Source organism: Papio anubis, chromosome 9, assembly GCF_008728515.1.
Source record: "Papio anubis isolate 15944 chromosome 9, Panubis1.0, whole genome shotgun sequence".
NCBI lineage: Eukaryota > Metazoa > Chordata > Mammalia > Primates > Cercopithecidae > Papio > Papio anubis.
This window is the reverse complement of record NC_044984.1, coordinates 43824345-43845702: the sequence shown is the minus strand read 5'-3', so window position 1 is coordinate 43845702 and position 21358 is coordinate 43824345. Positions and strand designations below refer to the sequence as shown.

General features: G+C 46.1%; 2 protein-coding genes and 1 long non-coding RNA gene across 6 annotated transcripts in view; 2 read left to right on the top strand and 1 right to left on the bottom strand.

Annotated features, from left to right (window-relative positions):
* KMT2D (lysine methyltransferase 2D) overlaps positions 1–2926 on the top strand; it is a 42076-nt gene extending 39150 nt beyond the window's left edge. Inside the window, exon 56 of the mRNA XM_017945846.3 lies at positions 39–2926. Coding sequence (XP_017801335.2) covers positions 39–131 — 93 coding nt within the window. The 3' untranslated portion in view covers positions 132–2926. The remainder of the gene's footprint in view (positions 1–38) is intronic.
* LOC103875745 lies at positions 2666–4598 on the bottom strand. Its single transcript, XR_634670.4, has 2 exons — positions 4550–4598; positions 2666–3686 (listed from the first exon to the last, which is right to left on the bottom strand). It is a non-coding gene; the product is annotated as an uncharacterized LOC103875745 (long non-coding RNA).
* On the top strand, positions 2937–20701 carry PRKAG1 (protein kinase AMP-activated non-catalytic subunit gamma 1). 4 transcript variants are annotated; one of them, XM_003906311.4, is made up of 12 exons: positions 3054–3173; positions 9106–9154; positions 17171–17280; positions 17480–17561; positions 17659–17717; positions 17858–17903; positions 18007–18061; positions 18351–18477; positions 19058–19223; positions 19385–19422; positions 19685–19831; positions 19969–20701. In XM_003906311.4, exons 1-12 carry the CDS (start codon positions 3165–3167, stop codon positions 20074–20076), a joined length of 996 nt encoding a protein of 331 aa, XP_003906360.1. In that variant the 5' UTR covers positions 3054–3164; the 3' UTR covers positions 20077–20701. The 4 variants fall into 4 exon arrangements, with proteins under 4 accessions (XP_009178925.1, XP_003906360.1, XP_021777973.1 ...); XM_009180661.3 differs by lacking the exon at positions 17171–17280 and having other exon boundaries at positions 2937–3173; XM_021922281.2 differs by lacking the exons at positions 3054–3173; positions 17171–17280 and adding an exon at positions 3270–3430.
* Positions 20702–21358: the final 657 nt, after the last annotated feature.

Genomic DNA, 21358 nt, shown 5'->3' with positions numbered 1-21358 from the left:
TGGGGGCTAGCATTGATTCTGCCCTCTTCTCTTTTCAGCTAACCTATGACTATCAGTTTGATTTTGAGGACGATCAGCACAAGATCCCCTGCCACTGTGGAGCCTGGAATTGTCGGAAATGGATGAACTAAGAAGCTTTGAGGCTACCAGGCAGGGGAGTCCCCCTACCCACAACCTCTTCCCTGAAAGGGTTGAGGGGGAAGAGAGGTAGCAGCCAGAGCCAGGACCCAGGGCTGGGGCTGCCGGCTGACCGGAGCCCCTGGAGCAGGAGGCTGGGGCAGAGGGCCCTAGGCCAAGCCCACCCTGGGCACCAGGGACAACCCTCTTCCCCACCACCGGCCCTCAGGCTGGCATCTCTGCCCCCAGCTCCAGGAGGGGCCAGACAGAAGCAGCCATTGGGCATCTCAGGTTTGAGGGGGATATGGGCCGGGAACTACCCAGAAGCATCTGGGAGGCAGCAGGGTGGGGGAAGAGGATGTGTGGCCGGGCCTCACAGCCCTGCTGCTCCCACTGACCTCTCCGGCCCAACTCAAGGCTGCAAAGAGACTTGACTAAGCTTGACAATCCCAAAGGCCGGGTCCCACACCTGGCCCTGCCTGCCGGGTCCTGCCCCCACCCTCACCCCCATCCCCCCTCCCTCTTGATCTGTCTGTTTCCCTCTTTTCCTCTGTGTTTCTGTCTCTCTATGGGTTGTGTTTCCTTGTTTTCCACTCTGACAAATGCAACATGAACGGGAAAGAGGCGCCCAGCTGCCTAGGAAGGCAAGCTGGGCAAGCCGGGCAAGGAGACCCCGCACCCACACCTACCTCATTTAAGTGTTGGATTTTTTGCTGTTTTGAAATGTGAGACCCTCTCCAAGCCCCCTGCTGCCCCAACCCTCTCCCCCACCTCACTGCCCTCTTCTGAGTGGGTGGAAGAGGGGGTAGGAGGAGGAAGAAAAACAACAACAAAAAATCCATCTTTGTTTTTAATTATGGGCATGGGATGGTGGTTGAGGCAAATGATGATGAAGATTGGGGATGACTGGCCCCTAGTTGCTCTAGGACTTCCTTCTCCATCTGGACATGGGGGCAGGAGGGGGCTAAACCTAGGACCAGGATATCTCTCTCCTGTTTTCCCAACCCCATCATGAGCCCGTTTGCCCTCCAGCCCCTGGACGGGTTGGGTGGGGGGTAGGGTGAGGGCTATCCCTGAGTGGCATGCCCATACCTAATGAGGCAGGGTGTGGCCCGGAGCTCCCACTTTCCCTCAGTCACCAAACTGCTGCTGGTCTGGTGGGAAGGGGTGGTGATGTGGGGGTGGGGAGCTTAGTGTCAGCGAGGGGAGGGTGGGGGGTATTTATCTATTTATACATGGGATTGTACATAGTCTTGTGGGGCATGGGGGAGCCGGCTGGAGGTGAGAACCCTCCCCTCTCCCCCCACCCCCGGGGAGAGCAAATGTAAAACTACTAATTTTTGTGCTTTATATATTCTATATAAATATATCTATTTTCTTTTTACAAAACCAGTTTATAAATGGTAGGGGGGTGTGGGGCGGACACATGGAGCTCCCCTTGTGGGGGGGCCCCCTCCATTACCCAACCTACCGCCCTTTTCCTCACCCCCCACCCCACTCCCCACCCCCTGGCTGTGACTGCTGTAAGATGGGGGTATAGAGGCTGGGCAATTCCCACCCCCTGTTGTATAGTTGGACTATGTTATAACGCACAAAAGAGAGCTGACCCCAGGGGGAGCCAGAGGGTGATGGGTTCCTTGCCTCCTTTTCCTTCCCCTTTCTGCCCAAGCTTGTGCTGCAGTTTAACCTCTTCCTGGGGGTGGGGGTAGGTAAGGGGTGGGTGACACCCCAAACCCCTCTCTGGTAGGGAACCGTGGGGATGAAGATGAAGCTTATATGCAGTTCTCTTCTAGGGGCTGTGGGCAAAGGGCATTTTGTAATTAATATTTTCAAGAATCAGATGTCTGGAGTGTAGGGGTGGGCTTGGTGGTGGTGGACGGGCGGGCCTGCTGGAGGGGGAGCTTGGTGGCTGTTGTGATTTTAGGTTTGTTTTTGTTTTGTTTTGAATTTGGGGAGTTGTGGATTGTTGGGGGTAGGGAGATTTTTTTTTTTTTTTTTTTTTAAAGCTGCTTCCTCAACTGTTTCAAGCTGCAAATGTTTAAGAGAATAACACCCCCCACTCCCACAGGAACCGCTGTAATTAAATCAGACAGCAGGAAGACTGGGCTGCAGCCCTCAAAGCCACAGCCCTTGATGTTCCTTTTCGGAGGGCAATAGGTCTACGCTACAGGGAGGGGGAGATTGGCTCCCGTGAGTCAGGCTGTGTTTGGGGCTTGGGCCCTGGGATTGGGAAAAGGGGATGGGGCAGACTTTGTAAGCATATGCTAGGTATCCGATAGTCCTGTAGAATTTAGTGAAGAAACCTTATACAGTTTTTAATTTTTATATAAACTATAACTCAGACCCAAGCTACAAGGTTGGAATTTTGGTTGGTTTTTTTTTAAGTACCCTGCCTGTATAATTGCATCAGAATCCCCCACCCCCCCGTGTTTGTATTTTGGGTTGGTTTACACTCGCACATACTCAATTTTCAGTTTTCCCCTTTACAGTCTTCTCCCCTCACCTCCAGGACCCTCCCCCTTTTTAAAAAATAAATCGCTGACAAGTGTGAATCCCGTGAAGACTTTATTTTGTGTTGTGTGTATCCTGTACAGCAAGGTTGGTCCTTCGTAACAACGGATGAAATGGTTCCCTTTTTTAAAGCGCCCTCTCTCCCTCCACCCTCAGCGCCCCTGTCCTTGGCATGTTTTGTATCAGCGATCATTCTGAACTGTACATAATTTATGTTGCGAGAGGCAAAGGGCAAGTTTTGGATTTTGCTTCTTCCAAGTTTGTTTTTAAACGACAAATAAAAAAAGAACATTTTAAATACAAGCGGCTCCGTCCCGTGACCCTCGCCGTCAGCCGGATCCGTGCGGTCCGAGAGGACCCGGGGGAGGGCGGTTACCGAGGCCTGCCACCGCCGGAAGGGTGGGTTCCACGCCTTCCGCCGTAGTCTGGCGACTGCCATGTCGTGGGCGGAAGTGGCGTCGCCGCACCGGATGTGGGGCGTGGCCTTCCCCAAGAGAGTTTCCTAAAGCGAGAAAACCAAGCCGGCGCCTCTTGCAATGGAGACGGTGAGGAGCGCAGGAGGGCGGTCGGGGGCGCTGTAGAGCCTAAGACCCCACTTAGGAGACCGGGAGGGCCGGGCAGGGGCTGGCGCTGGTGTGTAGCAAACAAAAAGCAGCCGGGTGTCTGCCCTATCCCGTGACCGTGTCCCTCCGCTTCTTCGTTGGGCGCATCTCCTAGGACTGGGCCGCGCCCCCGCCGCCTTTCCGCACGCGGTACCCTTAGCCCAAGCAGGCAGTGACTCCTGGCCCTCCTTGGAGCCCACGTAAGCCGTGGCAATCTTGGGCTTCCTTTCCTCTTAGCACCTCAAGCCCTTTTAGAGGTTTGAGAGCGCAGGGTTGTGATCCGGCTTTGCTGGGTGAGGCAGGGGGCGTCCAGAGGGATCTCCGCTTGCAGGTAGCTGCTGGACCTCGGTAGTCTTTCTGTGATCCCTGCAATCCCTGGCAGGAGGACATCTGAAGATCTTTATACTGCATCCAGTGAAGTCACATTCCCTTAATAAGCCCGAGAATTGAGGTTTGCTTGAAAGAGGAAAACTTGCAGTGTTAGAGGCTGATGTGTCCCTGGACAAGTTTAGGTCATGGCCCGCTCTGCGACTCTAAGCAGGAGTTTTGGCACAGCTCATTCTTGGCGAGCAGGCATTGACCAGTTGTGGCAGGGCCCTGTCACCCTCCCACAGATGCCGCGGGTTGCCTGCTGCATGTTTGCACCCACCCTCACTTTCAGGAGTCTTTTTCTAGCGCTCTGTAACCCCTCCCATACACTTCCCTCTCCACAGTTTTTAACCATGTGTCTTCTTTCAGGCAGAGTAACTCTTCCCATCTTGGTTTTTATCATTTGCTACTGTAGTTATGAAAGGACTGCAGGTTCACTTTGCTTTGGATTACATGCCCATAGTAATTCTTTGCCACACCCTTTCTCTGCCCACAGAGAGGTTGTTTCTTTCAGGTTTTTGAAAAGAAAACCGACCAAAGTACTAAAACGATTCGCAGTTGGTCTCCCAGGCAAGGGAGCCAGTTCTGACTAATCAAGATAATCTTGAACAAAAATAAGGAGTCTAATTCCATTAAATTTAAAATAACATGTCATATTCTACTTACTTGTGAGTGTAGTATGGTTTACAGAGCATTTTTATGTAGATTTTCTAATTTAGCCTTCACACTTTATGTACTGGATTAGGCTCTGGGGTAGAAGTTAAAAAGAGGAAAAAGAAAACAGCCAGGTGTGGTGGCTCATGCCTGTAATGCCAGTACTTTGGGAGGCTAAGGCAAGTGGATTGCTTGAGCTCAGGAGTTCAGCACCAGTCTGGGCAACGTGATGAAACCCTGTCTTGACAAAAACAAAAACACAAAAATTACCCAGGCATGATGGTGGTGGTGCATACCTGTAGTCCCAGCTACTCTGGAGGCTCAGGTGGGAGGATTGCTTGATCCAGGGAGGTGGAGGCTGGAGTTAGCTGAGATCATGCCACTGCACTCCACTCTGAGTGACACAACGAGATCCTGTCTCCAGAAAAAAGAAAAGAAAGAAAACTGCTTTGAAAATGTTCAGCCTAACTGGAGTAAGGGTGAGGGCAAGCCAGCAACAGCTGTTATTTAAAGGTAGACTATAATAAATGCTATCATTAATATGAAAACAAAGGACTGTGACAGAATAGTTGAGAGAAAAATTACTTTGGACCTAGGAGAGGGCACTGCAAATTGAGAGAACAGTATGAGCAAGGGCACTGAAACTGGGGGATGTGGAGAACTGGGGGTGAGCCAGCGGCTTGATGTTGCTGGCTTTGGATTTTGGTCACAGTGAGAGAAAAGACTGGAAAAGTAGGCTAAGATCAGGTTGAAGGTATTACACACCATGCTAAATTTGAACTTTGTTTTGTAATAGGGGACCCATGGAAGATTTATGAGCAAGTCAGTGAATGTCTTTTAGGAATGTTCATAGCAGCTTTCTGTACATGGACTGAGCTACTTCGGAAAGTAAAGTTTCTTGTTAATGGAGATGAAAGCCCCTTCCAAACCTGAGATGCTTTGGTGAAAGCACGAAAGACAAATTGAAAAGCAGATAGATATGGGCCAAGGACCCCAATTTAAACAGTCTTGCAGAAGTGAGAGGTAAAAGCCTAAATTAAGGCTGTAAAATTGGCAATGAGAGAGATAGATCTGAGGCATTTCTAACATACCAGCTTAGCTGATAACTGGTAAGAAGACAGCTGTATAAAACAAAAAAAAACAAGATGGGAATTACAGCAAGAATAATAGGATTGGAGGGACAAATGTTTTGTTTCGTATTGAAGCATTTGAGGAGTCTCTGTGACATCTATGGTTGTCAAACAAATAATTGGAAATGTAGATCAGAAGTTTGGAAGAAATTGCGAGTCTGTTTGTCAGATGTAGACTGTGTCTCTAATATTTTGTACTTACATGGTACAGTTGTACTTTCTCAGGTCCCCTATGTTATTAAAAGTAGAAAGGAGGCCAGGCACAGTGGCTTATGCCTGTAATCCCAGAACTTTGGGAGGCCAAGGTGGGCAGATCGCTTGAGCCCAGGAGCTCAAGACCAGCCTGGTCAACATAGCGAGACCCCATCTCTACAAAAAATACAAAAAGTAGCTGGGCTTAGTGGTGTGTGCCTGTAGTCCCAGCAGCCCAGGAGGCAGAAGTCAAAGGATTGCTTGAGCTGGGGAAGTTGAAGATACAGTGATCTGTGATTATGCCACTGCACTCCAGCCTGGATGACAGAGTGAGACCCTGTCTCAAAAAAAAAAAAAAAAAAAAGTAGAAAGAAGTAGATGTAACTACATAATTCCCCCTCTGATATGGTGAAACAGGCAGAAAGTTAAAAGTCATTATCAGGCTCCGTGGCTCATGCCTGTAATCCCAGCACTTTGGGAGGCCGAGGCGGGCAGATCACAAGGTCAGGAGTTTAAGACCAGCCTGGCTGGCCAGGCACAGTGGCTCACGCCTGTAATCCCAGCACTTTGGGAGACTGAGGCAGGTGGATCAAGAGGTCAGGAGATCGAGACGATCCTGGCTAACATGGTGAAACCCCATCTCTACTAAAAAATACAAAAATTTAGCCAGGCATGGTGGCGGGCGCCTGTAGTCCCAGCTACTTGGGAGGCTGAAGCAGGAGAATGGCGTGAACCTGGGAGGCAGAGCTTGCAGTGAGTGGATATCGCGCCACTGCACTCCAGCCTGGGCAACAGAGCGAGACTCCATCTCAAAAAGAAAAAAAAAAAAAAAACCAGCCTGGCCAACATAGTGAAACCCCATCTCTACTAAAAATACAAAAAAACTCAGCTGGGCATGGTGGCAGGCGCCTGTAGTCCCAGCTACTTGGGAGGCTGAGGCAGGAGAATCGCTTGAACCCGGGCAGCGGAGATTACAGTGAGCCAAGATCACGCCACTGCACTCCAGCCTGGGTGACACAGCGAGACTCTGTCTCCAAAAAAAAAAAAAAAAAAGTCACATATTCAGTTGTATTTGACTCTGTTATGTTGGTATCTGTATCTCTAGTTAGCTATATGTTTCTTTCCTCCCTCTGTAACTTAGTCTTAGGCATATCTGTTCATATCAGTGTGCATCATTCTTTGAAAATTAAAAAACAAAACAACTGTGAATTATATGCAAAATCCTGTGCTTGGTGGTATGGGGGATACAAAGTATAAGATAGTTCTAGGTTTCCAGGAATTTATAATCTGTTTGGATAGATAACGGACAAAATAAGTATCGCACAGTACAATATATATCATATGATGGGTAAATTCTACAGAAGTAGCTGTTTTTGTGCCTTTGTGTAGATCTTTGTGAGACTCTGATATATCATGTGTCTATCTTTATCACAGCCCTCTCTCCTACTTACAAGTGATGAGGCTGTTGTTCTGATAGTCCTGCCAAAATGGCAGGCCAAGCTGACAGTCTTATGCAGTCCAGAGGGAAGAGAAGGAGATTATCCCCCTTACTCCCTGCACTCTCCCCTAGCCCATTAAGGGAGAAAAGTTTAGGGCTGTCGTAAACTTCCTTGGTTTAGGAAGTTTGTCAGCCAACCTCCCAGGTTGAAGTTTTTAATGTCATGTTACTACAGAAGCTATGGGGATGAAGTATGGTTTTAAGTTATTTTGGAGATATCACCCAGAGAAAGTGGAGCCAAGACTGTTGATGCTAGCAGATGAAAATTGTTGTGATCCCTTCTGGGTTCCTAAATAACAATGGCATTTCCAAATGTTCCCACTTGAGGGAGCACAGAAATGGTTCTAAGTTTTGTCTAGTCAAAGCACTCTAATCTCAGACTGTCTTGGGAAGGGAAACTTGGAAAACCAGCATCCCCTGGCTATAGCAGCCTTTGTTTGACTGACAAGGGTGCTGAGTGGACTCGAGTCCCCAGTTTCAGAACATTCATGTTCCTTATCCACCTCTCAGTCATTCAGGCTTTGACTGGCTAACAGTCAGCTACAAGGATCCTCCCCAGTTGTGGCCCTCTCTCTACCATGGAGGTAGACAATGGTAGAACCAATGTCTGTGGTTCTAGTGCCTACAAATATGCCTAGTGAGTGTCTGTGTTTGGGGGAAGACAATGCTATCTCTCTGGCTTCCATGTTTTAATAAGTGGATCTGTGAGAATCTTGTAGGGGTTAGCCCTAAGCTCAGATCTTTAGTCTTAGCTTGTAAGACCTAATGTTTCATTAGGCGGTATAGTGTACAAGAACATGAGCTTTGCAGATAATGCTCATTCCACTCAGAAGTGGATAGAAGTATTTCTGGAAGGCACAATATTGTAGCAGTATTGGTTTCTTCTCTTCTGTGATTCCAGAGAGGTAGAATTTCATCAGAATGGAATAAATACATTCAAAAATTTTATAAAAATGGCTAGTTGTGGTGGCTGATGCCTGTAATCCCAGCACTTTGTGAGGCCGAAGCGGGCAGATCAGTTGAGGTCAGGAGTTTGAGACCAGCCTGGCCAACATGGTAAAAACCCCGTCTCTGTTCTAAATATGAAAATGAGGTGGGTGTGGTGGCACACGCCTGTAATCCCAGCTCTCAGGAGGCTGAGGCACGAGAATCGCTTGAACCCAGGAGGAGGCAGTTGCAGTGAGCCAAGATCACGCCACTGCACTCCAGCCTGGGCAACAGAGCGCGACTCTGCCTCAAAACGAAACAAACAAGCAAGCAAATTTACAAAAATGAACACTGCCAAGATAACCAAACTCTTCATCAGTTATAATAAATTATTTTCTTAGGTATAAGTAGTTTTAAAATTTTTTGTTTTTTCATGTATGTTATTTATTAAAATTTTGATGTTATAAAAAAGCAAACCACAAGCTCTGGAACCAGAAGATAGGTGTTTGAATGCCAGCTCCACTCCTTATCAGCCATGTGACCTTGGACAGCTTGCTTAATGTCTCTTGACTCTCAGAGACATAATCTGTGAAAATAAGACTAATAATAGTATTTACTTCAGGGTTGTTATGAAGATTAAATGAGATCATTATTTCTGAAGAGCCTAATAAGGCTGGGTGCAGTAACTCGTGCCTGTAATCGTAGTGCTTTGAGAGGCCAAGGAGGGCAATCACTTGAGCCCAGGAGTTCAAGACCAGCCTGGGCAACATGGCGAAACTCCATCTCTACTAAAAATACAAAAATTAGCTGGGTATAATGGCGTGCGCCTGTAGTCCCAGCTACTCAGGACGCTGAAGTGAGGGAGGATCACCTGACCCGGAGGAAGTCAAGGCTGAAGTGAGCTGTGATCACACCACTGCACTCCAGTCTGGGTGACAGAGCGGGACCCTGTCTCAGAAACAGAAAAAAAACAGGGTTGGGGGAGGTGGTGGCTTTATAGTGCTTTAAAGAAAGTCATTATTTGTTCACCAGCCCTTCCCCTAATGTTGCTAGGCTAAAATGGATGGAACCAGGTTAAGCTGAATCTGTTTTCTTGTCTCTCCAGGTCATTTCCTCAGATAGCTCCCCAGCTCTGGAAAATGAGCATCCTCAAGGTAAGTTTACTGAAGAAAGAAAAGTGGGCATGGAAACAATAGCCTGACCCTAACAATGTCTTCAACAATGCTTTTGAATCTCTCCCCTGGGAAAGTCAAAGCAGGGCCAGATAATGGGCCAAACCACAAAAATCAGTGACAGTAGTTTGGCAAGATCACCCAGGAATAAATCTTGGGCAGATTGGGGATGGTTAATATCTTCAATTATCAAACCACTTGAGAGAAACTTCTGAGGTACAGGGAAAACTTCCATAGGCAGCTCTGGGCTGGCTAACCATGTTTTAGAAGTCCTGGGTATTTTCTGCGTAGTCCAGAAACAGTGCCACCAGGATTTTATCACCCAGCAAGCTCACTAAAGCCATTGAGTGTACACAAAAAATTATGCAAAGCGCTGGGCACTGTGCCTTACTCCTGTAATCCCAGCACTTTGGAAGGCCGAGACAGGTGGATCGCTTGAGCTGAGGAGTTTGAGACCAGCCTGACCAACCTGGTTAAACCCTGTCTCTACTAAAAATACAAAATTAGCCAGGTGTGGTGGCGCATGCTTGTAATCCCAGCTACTTGGGTGGCTGAGGCAGAAATGCCTGAACCGCAGAGGCAGAAATTGCAGTGAGCCAAGATTGTGCCATTGCACTCCAGCCTGGGCAACAAGAGTGAAACTCCATCTCAGAAAAAAAAAAAAAAAAAAATTAGAAAAAGGCTCTTAGAACTAATCTAGTAATAGAAGCACTAAACCTCTAAAATCCAGAGCACAAGGAAGACAATTCCAATGCCGGCCAGTGCCTATTTTATGTTTTTGAGTACATTTGTATTAGCACCAAGGCAGAAACCTGAAACTCAAATTGCCTACATGGACCAAGCAGTGAAGTGAACGACATATGATTATGACAACCTGTAGATCTTGTGTTGCATCTAAAAGAAGGTGACAACTGGACTGGCTATGGTGATTCATGACTGTATTCTAGCACTTTGGGAGGCCAAGGCGGGTGGATCACCTGAGGTCAGGAGTTGAAGACCAGCCTGGCCAACATGGTGAAACCCTGTCTCTACTAGAAATAAAAATATTAGCCGGGCGTCGTGCCGCACACCTGTAATCCCAGCTACTTGGGAGGCTGAGGCAGGAGAATTGCTTGAACCTGGGAGGCAAAGGTTACAGTGAGCCGAGATCGTGCCACTACACCCCAGCCTGGGGGACAGCGCAAGACTCTGCCTCAAAAAAAAATTACAATTAAGGCAGCTGGGTTGTGGTGGCTTATGCCTGTAATCCCACCACATTGGGAGGCTGAGGTCAGGAGTTCCAGACCAGTCTGATCAACATGGTGGAACCCCATCTCTACTAAGTAAAAAACATTAGCCGAGCTTGGTGGTGGGCACCTATAATCCCAGCTACTTGGGAGGGTGAGGCAGGAGAATCACTTGAACCCAGGAGGCGGATTTTGTTGCAGTGAGCCAAGATCATGCCATTGCACTCCAGCCTGGGCAACAAGAGTAAAACTCCGTCCCAAAAAAAAAAAAAAAAGGCAACAACTATCTAGGTCTGGTCAATTAAGACCTATTTTTAGCAGATCTTCTGACTTTGAAGACACTAGAAATTCGGATTTTTATGTAAATTTCTAGATTAAAAATTTTTGATTTAAATAAGTCTGGGCACAGCATAACACCAGCACTTTGAGAGGCCAAGGCAGGAGGATCACTTGAGCTCAGGAGTTCGAAACCAGCCTGGATAAGTGAGACCCCGTCTCTACAAAAAATTAAAAATTAGCCGGGCATGGTGGTGTGCACCTCTAGTCACAGCTACTGGGGAGGCTGAGGTGGGAGGATTGCTTGAGCCCAGGAGGTTGAGGCTGCAGTGAGCTGTGATTGTGCCACTGCACTCCAGCCCGGGCAGAGAGTGAGATCCTGTCTCAATTATAAACAAACAAACAGGCCGGGTCCTGTGGCTCACGCCTGTAATCCCAACACTTTGGGAGGCCGAGGCGGGCGGATCACGAGGTCAGGAGATCAAGACCATCCTGGCCAACATGGTGAAACCCCGTCTCTACTAAAAATACAAAAAATTAGCCTGGCGTGGTGGTGGGCGCCTGTAGTCCCAGCTACTCAGGAGGCTGAGGCAGGATAGTTGCTTGAACCCGGGAGGTGGAGGTTGCAGTGAGCCGAGATGGTGCCACTGCACTGCAGCCTAGGCGACAGAGCGAGACTTGGTCTCAAAAAAAAAAAAAAAAAAAAGACACCGAGAAAGCCAAATCCAATATATTTGTGGGCCTGTGGCCTGAATGATAGTATTTAACTATCAGTGTAGTGTATGTATCTTAAACTGGTGTCCAAAAACATTTTCTTGGGAGTTTGAATTCTCAAGTTGAAATAACAATGGTAGGCTTCCAGTTAAAGATGGTAGATTGGTAGATTGGGCTGTGCATAGTGGCTCATGCCTGGTAATCCCAGCACTTTGGGAGGCTGAGGCGGGTGGATCACTTGAGAACAAGAGTTTGAGACCAGCCTGGCCAACATGGTGAAACCCTATCTCTACTAAAAATATAAAAATTAGCCAGGCATGGTGACACATGCCTGTAATCGCAGCTACTTGGGTGGCTGAGGCATGAGAATCGCTTGAACTCAGGAGGAGGAAGTTGCAGTGAGTGGAGATCGCACCACTGCACTCCAGCTTGGGTGACAGAGCAAGACTCTGTCTCAAAAAAAAAAAAGATGGTACATTGAATATATATTCACAAAAAGTCCCCTAAAACCATCATAAAGGAAATTTTTTAAAGAAAAAGATACAAACACCATAGGGAAAACAGGAGAGGAGATAATAGCAATGAATTTTTGGAAGCTGAAAAGCAGACAAAAGAGTGATGAATGACTTAGATCTGAGAAAACTGAATTATAACTAGCAGTGAGAGCCAAGAAGCATTAAGGTCTAAGAAACAGATCCCAAGACACCCTATCCCATTGAGTGATCGGGTGAGCAACAGTGAGCAACTCCACCTCCCACCTGTGGCAAAGACTGGAAATCTGGCAAGGGACTTGGGCACAGCTTAGGACTGAAGTACTGCACTGAAAACAGGAGCATGTAGTGAACTATACTAGATGCTGAGCCTCCAGCCGTCTTTTCCTTTTCAGTTTCCAGAGCGCTGGCAGAAAAGACTTCACCCTCCAAGCATGAAATTGAATAATCCTTCTCTCCAGAATCCTCTTGAAGGGAAGTTCTAAAATATTTAAGTATTGAATGTTTCCTACCCAAATGATTAGCAGTCAGTAAGGCTCACTTACACACTTAGAGCTTCACTCAGCTTTAAAGCCTCCACTCTTAAGTTATGGTTTAAGTTCTCCTTTAAACCAGGGATAAGGAAGGCAGTGTGACAGCTCCAAGCCTGTAATCCCAGCACTTTGGGAGGAGGCCGAGGCAGGCGGATCACGAGGTCCGGAGGTCGAGACCATCCTGGCTAACAGTGAAACCCGTCTCTACTAAAAATACAAAAACTAGCGAGGCGAGGTGGCCCGAAGCCTGTAGTCCCAGCACTTGGGAGGCTGAAGGCAGAATAAGCGTGAACCAGGCCCGGAGCTTGCAGTGAGCTGAGATCCCGGCCACTGCACTTCGCCTGGAAAGTGACAGAACAAGACTCGTCTCAAAAAAAAAATAAATAAATAAATTAAAAAATAAAAAAAAAATAAATAAAAAAAATAAACCAGGATTACCAAACATCTAAAGAAAGGATCTGTGAAAAATGATCCAAACTGCCCCCGACCCCACCCTGGAATGTACCTTTGTTTTACTCTGAAGGCTGTATCTCCCTGGTAAAAAATAAATAAAAATGAAAAAGCAAACTGCCCCTCCCGAATTCATGTACACACGGAAGAAACAAACAGGAAAAAAGCAACTGGAAGGAAAAGGGGAGAAGAAAACTTTAATAATATTAATATAACCTTAGGTAAAGGAACATATTTCTCAATACCTGTGAAAGTAGTATATCTTTAAAGAAAACAACAGCTGGGCATGGTGGCTCACGCTTGTAATCCCAGCACTTTGGGAGGCCGAGGCAGGCAGATCACCTGAGGTCAGGAGTTCGAGACCAGCCTGACCAATATGATGAAACCCTGTCTGTACTAAAAATACAAAAATTAGCTGGGCATGGTGGTGTGCACCTGTAATCCCAGATACTCGGGAGGCTGAGACAGGAGAATCGCTTGAACCCAGGAGTTGGAGGTTGCAGTGAGCTGAGACTGCACCATTGCATTCCAGCCTGGGCAACAAGAGCAAAACTCTGTCTCAAGAAAACAAAAGCAACAACAAAAAACCATATTTCCACCATGAAACAAGTATAGGATACAATTTTTTAAAGAAGGAATTTTCAGAAAAGAAAAAGGAACTCTTGGAAATTAAAAATATAATAGCAAAAATTTAAACACAGCTGGAAGTTTCAAAAGTCAACATGAGGAAATTTCCCAGAAAGGAGAGTTAAAAATCAACAAAGTAGAAAATAGGAGAGAAGGGTGCAGTGGCTCATACCTATAATCCCAGCACTTTGGGAGACCGAGGCGGGAGACCAGGAGTTCGAGACCAGCTCAGCAACACAGCAAGACCCTATCTCAACAAAAAAAAAATAAAAATTAGCCAGGCACAGTGGCATGCACTTGTAGTCCCAGCTACTCAGGAGGCTGAGACAGGAAAATTGCTTGAGCCCAGAAGGTCAAGGCTGCAGTGAGCCATGATCTCGCCATTGCACTCCAACCTGGGTGACAGAATGAAAGCCTGTCTCTTTAAAAAAAAAAAAGAGAAATATTTCAACAACCCACAAAACAAACAAACATTAAAGGATCAGTCTAGGAGGTCCAGTTTCTAAATAGGAGTCATAGAAAGAGAAAAATGGCAACACAGAGGGAAGGAAATAATTGAGGAACTAATTCAAGAACATTTATTGGAACTTGAGGACATTAGTTTTCATATTGAAAGGGCCCATCAGATATTCAGCACAATGGATGAAAGTGACCCACCCAAAGCACAGTCATCCTGAGATTTCAGAACACTGGAAACAGAGAAGATCCTATGAGTTTTCAGAGAGAAAAAAAAAAGTCACATACAAAAAGTCAGAATTGCCTCTCAACAACACCAGCAGCTAGCAGGCAGCGGAGGAATGCCTTCAACATTCTGCAGGAAAATACATTCCAAGCTTTCCTGCAGATTCTCTATTCAGTCGAATTATAAATCCAAGGATGAGGGTAGAATAAAGATATCTACAGGCTGCAAGGTCTCAAAAACATGTACCTTCCATGCACCCTTTCTCAGGAAGGTACTGGAAGATGTGTTCCACCAAAATAAGGGAGTAATCAAAAAATATGAAAATGCGATATAGGATACAGGAGCACCAGTGGAGGACAGACGTGAAAGGGGTACCCAGGATGGTGATGAATAAAGATCCCAGGATGACAGCAGTGCACACCAGTTAAACCAGCCCAGATTTGAGCAGGTCAGAAGGCTCCAGCGAGACTTCTTTGGGTAGTTTAAATTGATAGACTATCTAATGCTTTTGAACCTCTTGAAAGGAGATTTAAACAACTGGTGAAGCATTTGGGGGTTGGATTAGTTATAAGAATTATACATAGAAAATTAAACAAACAAAAGGACAAGACATTAAATCCAGAGAAAACAAAGTTGTGAAAGGAAGAAAAAAAATCATAGTTTATTATTTGGCTTATTTCTGAATAATAAATATTCAGTCAAAATGATTTGAATACTGGCTGGGTGCAGTGCTCATGCCTGTAATCCCAGCACTTTGGGAGGCCGAAGTGGGCGGATCACATGAGGTCAGGAGTTTGAAATCAGCCTAGCCAACATGGTGAAACCCCATCTCTACTAAAATACAAAATTTAGCCGGGCATGGTGGCGGGCGCCTGTAACCCCAGCTACTTGCAAGGCTGAGGCAGGAGAATCGCTTGAACCTGGAAGACTGAAGTTGTAGTAAGCTGAGATCATGCCACTGCACTCCAGCCTGGGTGACAGAGCAAGACTCCCTCTCAAAAAAAAAATAAATAAATAAATAAAAAAGATTTAAACATTATGGTTTAGCTCCTGGAAGAATGGGGAGGATGGGAAGTACATGTTTGTGGTGAAGCCCTAGTAGGAGAGAGAACTAGAAATTCTCCTCCTCTTTGGTAGGTAGATGATAAATAATGCCTCAAAATGAAAAAAAAAAAAAAATCGGAAACTAGCAATACAAACATGTTATTTAAGGACATGGAATTAAGTACCAAAATAATCAACTAAAAGAGGTAGATAGATGTTCTCATCTCTGGGGAAGGGTAGTACAGGAAGGTGGGTTGCAAGGACTGCATTTTTTTCTTAACAAAATTTGTAAAACTGTTTGACTGTTTAAACTGTGTATCTGTATAACTTTGGTTTAAAAATTAAATATTAAAAACCAAATTGATTAAAGACTTAAGAGCATGAAGTTTGGAATCAGATCTGGGTTTGTTTGAGTCTTTCTTGCCACTTATTAATGGGTGAACTTGAACAGTTTATTTAACTACACCTATTTTCTCATCTGAAACATGAGGACAGTACTTACACATTTGTTGTAAGGATTAAATTTTGTAATTTTTTTTTTTTTTTTTTGGAGACAGAGTCTCACTCTGTCACCCAGGCTGGAGTGCAGAGGCACAATCTCGTCTCACTGCAACCTCCACCTCCTGGGTTCAAGCAATTCTCCTGCCTCAGTCCCCTGAGTAGCTGTGACTACAGGCACGTGCCACCACGCCTGGCTAATTTTTGTATTTTTTAAGTAGAGATGGAGTTTTGCCATGTTGCCAGACTGGTCTCAAACTCCTGACCTCAGGTGACCCACCCACCTTGGCCTCCCAAAGTGCTGGGTTACAGGCGTGCGCCACCATGCCCAGTCAATGTAATTTATTTATTTATTATTATTTTGACACGGAGTTTCACTCTTGTTGCCTAGGCTGGAGTGCAGTGTTACAATCTGGGGTTACTGCAACCTCTGCCTCCCAGGTTCAAGCAATTCTCCTGCCTCAGCCTCCCGAGTAGCTGGGACTACAGGCGCCCACCACCATGCCCAGCTAATTTTTTGTATTTTTAGTAGAGACGGGGTTTCACCGTGTTAGCCAGGATGGTCTTGATCTCCTGACCTTGTGATCCACCCACCTCAGCCTCCCAAAGTGCTGGGATTACAGGCGTGAGCCACCGCGCCTGGCTAATGTAATATTTTTAAGTGCACATAGTATAGTATGTAGCACATTCAAGCTATTATTTTGGGAGATTGCTTCCCTAGTTTAGAGCGAGCAATTAAAATCACAGGAATAGAAAAAGGTAAACTACTCAGGATCTCCTGGGATGATTTCTGATTTACAGGGTGGTCCCAGAATGGACTATCAGGGTGTTTTGAGCCAGGTTGATTGAGCACTGGGCTCCAACTTATTGTTAATGAGAAATGGCCCAACTTGGAACATGACTTTCCCATTTGCAGGTCTTAAAATAACTTTTTTTTTCAATTGAGACAGGGGTTCGCTGTGTTGCCCAGGCTGTCCTTGAGCTCCTGGGTTCAAGTGATCCTCTGCCTCAACTTCCTGCGTAGCTGGGATTACAGGTGCTTGCCACCATGCCCAGCACAGTCTTGGAAGAATTTTAAGCAGCTTATTTCATTGAAAAAAGAGGAAAGTGAAAATGTGCTAAATATATGAAAGGGAAAGCTTGGATTAAAGATGAGAAACATTTTTAGATTATAACATGTTAAAGAGAGATACTATAGGCTTTGTTTTAGTCAACTTTCTTTTACCTATAGGGACCAATAGATAAAGTCTTAACCTGGAGATAGGGGTTGGATGAAATGGTTTCTAAGAGGTTTATGCAGGTTTTGTGGAAACAATAGGAACAAGACAGATAAGGGGCCTTATAAAAAAAATCATGCTGTAAATATTTGAGATACTAGAACACTATTCTGTTTTCTGTCTCTTTTGATTGGGAGTTTTTATGGGGAAGGAAGCTGCTAACTATCCCACCCTATGCAGAGACCCCAGAATCCAACAATAGCGTGTATACTTCCTTCATGAAGTCTCATCGCTGCTATGACCTGATTCCCACAAGCTCCAAATTGGTTGTATTTGATACGTCCCTGCAGGTGGGTGAATCCTCTTTTCCCTTCCCCCTTTGGAGCCTGTGGTTTAATACCTCTCATCCTATCTCATCCTAAGGGTAATATCCTTATCCTTCTGTGAAGTTAGTCTCATGTTTTACCCAACATGCCCAAACACTGTTCTTTATTTTACAGTCCTGCCCCTGTGGATTTGCCTTTATGATTATTACTGTCTTGGCTACAGGTGAAGAAAGCTTTTTTTGCTTTGGTGACTAACGGTGTACGAGCTGCCCCTTTATGGGATAGTAAGAAGCAAAGTTTTGTGGGTAAGCAAAAGTTTCTGGAACACATTATTATTGGCATCTTGTGCTGGGCAGGGAGACAAGCTTCAGGCAGTACTGAGGGCTCTGTCTTGTCCTCTAGGCATGCTGACCATCACTGATTTCATCAATATCCTGCACCGCTACTATAAATCAGCCTTGGTAAGGAACCTTAGCCCAATGACCAAAATCAGTTTCCCTACCCTAAGTCCCTCATTCTCATTTCTTTTGCTCCCAGCAAGCCACAAGGGCTTCAGGAAGCAGAGAGATCAGGTCTCAAATTCTGTTGCTTCTGCTTTCAGGTACAGATCTATGAGCTAGAAGAACACAAGATAGAAACTTGGAGAGGTATGTAGAGAATTGGGGTTGTAAAAGGTTATAAAGGGATGGAGGGTTTCTGGGAAATGCTTTTCCATGGTGGTATTTTGTGACCCATCCCTTTTCCCTTCAGAGGTGTACCTCCAGGATTCCTTTAAACCGCTTGTCTGCATTTCTCCTAATGCCAGGTGAGTTCTAGTTATCCATCTGTCCAAAAAGGGGAAGAGATTTGCCATCAGCCTAGCTAATGCCCTAGACACCCAGGGAAAGGGGAAGAAGAGAGAAAAGACACACACACACACACACAAACACACACACACACACTTACACACTTTCTCTCTCTCTCTAAGTCTGGCCTGTACTCTGCCCCCCTTCCCTAACCATTAGCTTTCCCTGTTTAGTGATACACTTTATGGAGCTGTTTACTCACCCTCAGCCCCAGCACTGTGGAACTTATTATCTCCAACCCTCCCACAGCTTGTTTGATGCTGTCTCTTCATTAATTCGGAACAAGATCCACAGGCTGCCAGTTATTGACCCAGAATCAGGCAATACTTTGTATATCCTCACCCACAAGCGCATTCTGAAGTTCCTCAAATTGTTTGTAAGTGCTCCTCAGCCCAGTTCTTTTTTCTCTTTTTTCGTTTATTTATTTATTTATTGAAAAAAGAGACAAGGTCTCACTGTGTTGCCCAGGCTAGTGTCGAACTCCTGAGCTCAAGTGATCCTCCCGCCTCAGCCTCCCAAAGTGCTAGGATTACAGGTGTGAGCCACTGCATCCAGCCCCACTTCTTATTTATTTATTAATTTATTTTGATACAAGGTCTTACTCTGTTGCCCAGGCTGGCGTGCAGAGGCACTATCATGGCTCACTGCAGCCTCCAACCTCTTGGGCTCAGGTGACCCCCAATCTCAACCCCCAGAAGAGCTGGGACTACAGGTGTGTACCACCACACCTGGCTAATTTTTTGGTATTTTTTATAGAGATGGGGTTTTGCCAAGTTGCCCAGGCTGGTCTTGAACTCCTGGGCTCAAGCAATATGTCCCCCTCAGCCTCCCAAAGTACTGGGATTATAGGCATAAGCCAGCGCACCCAGCCCTTATTTCTAACATACTGGGTTGGAGGGGGTATCCAAGGGTGGCTTTGGGTGCCTTGAAAATTAAGCTGATGGTTCTTTCCTCAGATCACTGAGTTCCCCAAGCCAGAGTTCATGTCCAAGTCTCTGGAAGAGCTACAGATTGGCACCTATGCCAATATTGCTATGGTTCGCACTACCACCCCCGTCTATGTGGCTCTGGGGATTTTTGTACAGCATCGAGTCTCAGCCTTGCCAGTGGTGGACGAGAAGGGTGAGAGATTGGGTAGAAGGAGAGGGAGGGAAGATCCAGGCAAGTCAGGGTGGCTCCGGGAAAATCTGCTTTCCCCTCAGCTTAGCCAGAAGGGTGATTCTGTGAGTAGGGGGAGCTTTAGACCCCAGATCCTCCTTACTGAGCTGCCTCTGTCCCCCTAGGGCGTGTGGTGGACATCTACTCCAAGTTTGATGTTATCGTGAGTGATTGTGGAGGGTTTGGGAGGTAGGGAAGGGTGGGGGGTGCTATTAAATATGGAGAGGGAGAAGGGAGTCTCTTCTGTGATCTAAGGGTCTTAGAAGCTTCCAGGCTTTCAAATCCTATTTGAAAAGGAATTGAATGAGTTGGGTATGCCTTGTGGCTGACAATTGCCCTGAATCCCTCTGGTGAGGTTGGATGGGTTCAGGGTTTGGAGGCTGGCTTTCTTGCTTCCCTGCAAGCTCCTTCCTCTGTCTCCCCAGAATCTGGCAGCAGAAAAGACTTACAACAACCTAGATGTATCTGTGACTAAAGCCCTGCAACATCGATCACATTACTTTGAGGGTGTTCTCAAGTGCTACCTGCATGAGACTCTGGAGACCATCATCAACAGGCTAGTGGAAGCAGAGGTAGGGAGGCCAGCAACCCTAAAGGAGCTGAGGGGAGCAACCTTGAGAGTGGGGTTTGGCAAGGAGAGTAGGGGCAGAGGGGCTTCCCCTGAGGCCAGCACTAAACATTCCCTTTTTCCCTTGTTGTTCTGTGCCAGGTTCACCGACTTGTAGTGGTGGATGAAAATGATGTGGTCAAGGGAATTGTATCACTGTCTGACATCCTGCAGGCCCTGGTGCTCACAGGTGGAGAGAAGAAGCCCTGAGCTGGGGGAAGGGGTCAGGCAGCACCAGGGGATATGCCCAACTCACTGCCTGCTGGAAGCTCTGTGGGAATCAGATGAAACTTGGGGGAATTGTGACTCTGTTCCCTGCTCAGGGCCCCCTGCCCTTCTATCTGGGAGCTAGGGAAGGTATAGGGGGAGGAAGGAGAATGGATTTATAGCTACCCTTACCCTCACATACACTTGAAAAAAACTTTCAGCCTAGCCAATTCTAGCCCCTGTCTTCTTAGACATAGCCCCCTTTCTGGGTGAACTATAGGCTCTGTGCCTCTCAGACAAATTCTGATCTCTAAGAGATCCCCAGACCTCACTTGCCTCTGCCTCCATCTCAGCCCTGATTCAACCCTAAGATAACAGCACAACAAAATTCTTCATAAAGATATTTTTATTCACCTGTTCCATGCTATATGGAGGAGGCTAAGTCCATTTAGTGACATTTCTTCCCATAATGTGAGTGGGGAGGATTGTGGGGAGGAGGGGCTTTGGGTTCCTGTGTTTGTGCATATGAAGGGAGATGGGGGTTATGGAGGAGGAGGGCAGCATGATTAGCTAAGGTTATTGCTTTTTGTGGCAAATCTAATTAAATGACAGCTATCTCTTCATGGTATTGCAGTGTTTGATTTTTACAGTTGATGGATACTACCTTCCTACTTTATATGGCTTCTTCAACTGGTCATTAATAACGTGTGTACACACACACACACACGTACACACACAAAACTGTGTGCCAGACATCATTCTCAGTGCTTTACATATATTAACTAATCCTCAGAACAATAGTAGACACTATTCCAGTTTTTTACAGATTTTAAAAAATGGAGGCACAGAGAGGCTGGGTAACTAACCCAAGACCACACAGCTAGTAAAAAAAAAATGGAGCTAGGATTTGAACCCAAACAGTCTTTACTGCTACAGTAGACTTCCGACTTCTAATTCTTTCACAACTACTCCTTACCCTATTCCCTGTGGTTCCTTCTTTCTATCTCACTTTCCCCTCTGCCTGAATCATGGCTGGTACCCAAGGAAAATCCTGTAACAGTGTTAGTGTCTACTCCCAAGAGTAGACAGACTTGAGGGTCTCCTTTGGGCAAAGAATCCTGCCACCATTATCAGCTTTTCTTAAGGAAGGTTGGACTGTTTGGCTTTTGCTGAGTTGGCACTATTTTTTTTTTTTTTTTTAGATGGAATCTCGCTCTGTTGCCCAGGTTGGAGTGCAGTGGCGCAATCTCAGCTCACTGCAACCTCTGCCTCCTAGGTTCAAGCG

Coding starts and splice junctions, on each gene's coding strand:
- PRKAG1 (XM_003906311.4), top strand. Junction 19,423..19,684: donor ACTCCAAGTTTGATGTTATC/GTGAGTGATTGT, acceptor CTGTCTCCCCAG/AATCTGGCAGCAGAAAAGAC. Junction 19,832..19,968: donor ACAGGCTAGTGGAAGCAGAG/GTAGGGAGGCCA, acceptor GTTCTGTGCCAG/GTTCACCGACTTGTAGTGGT.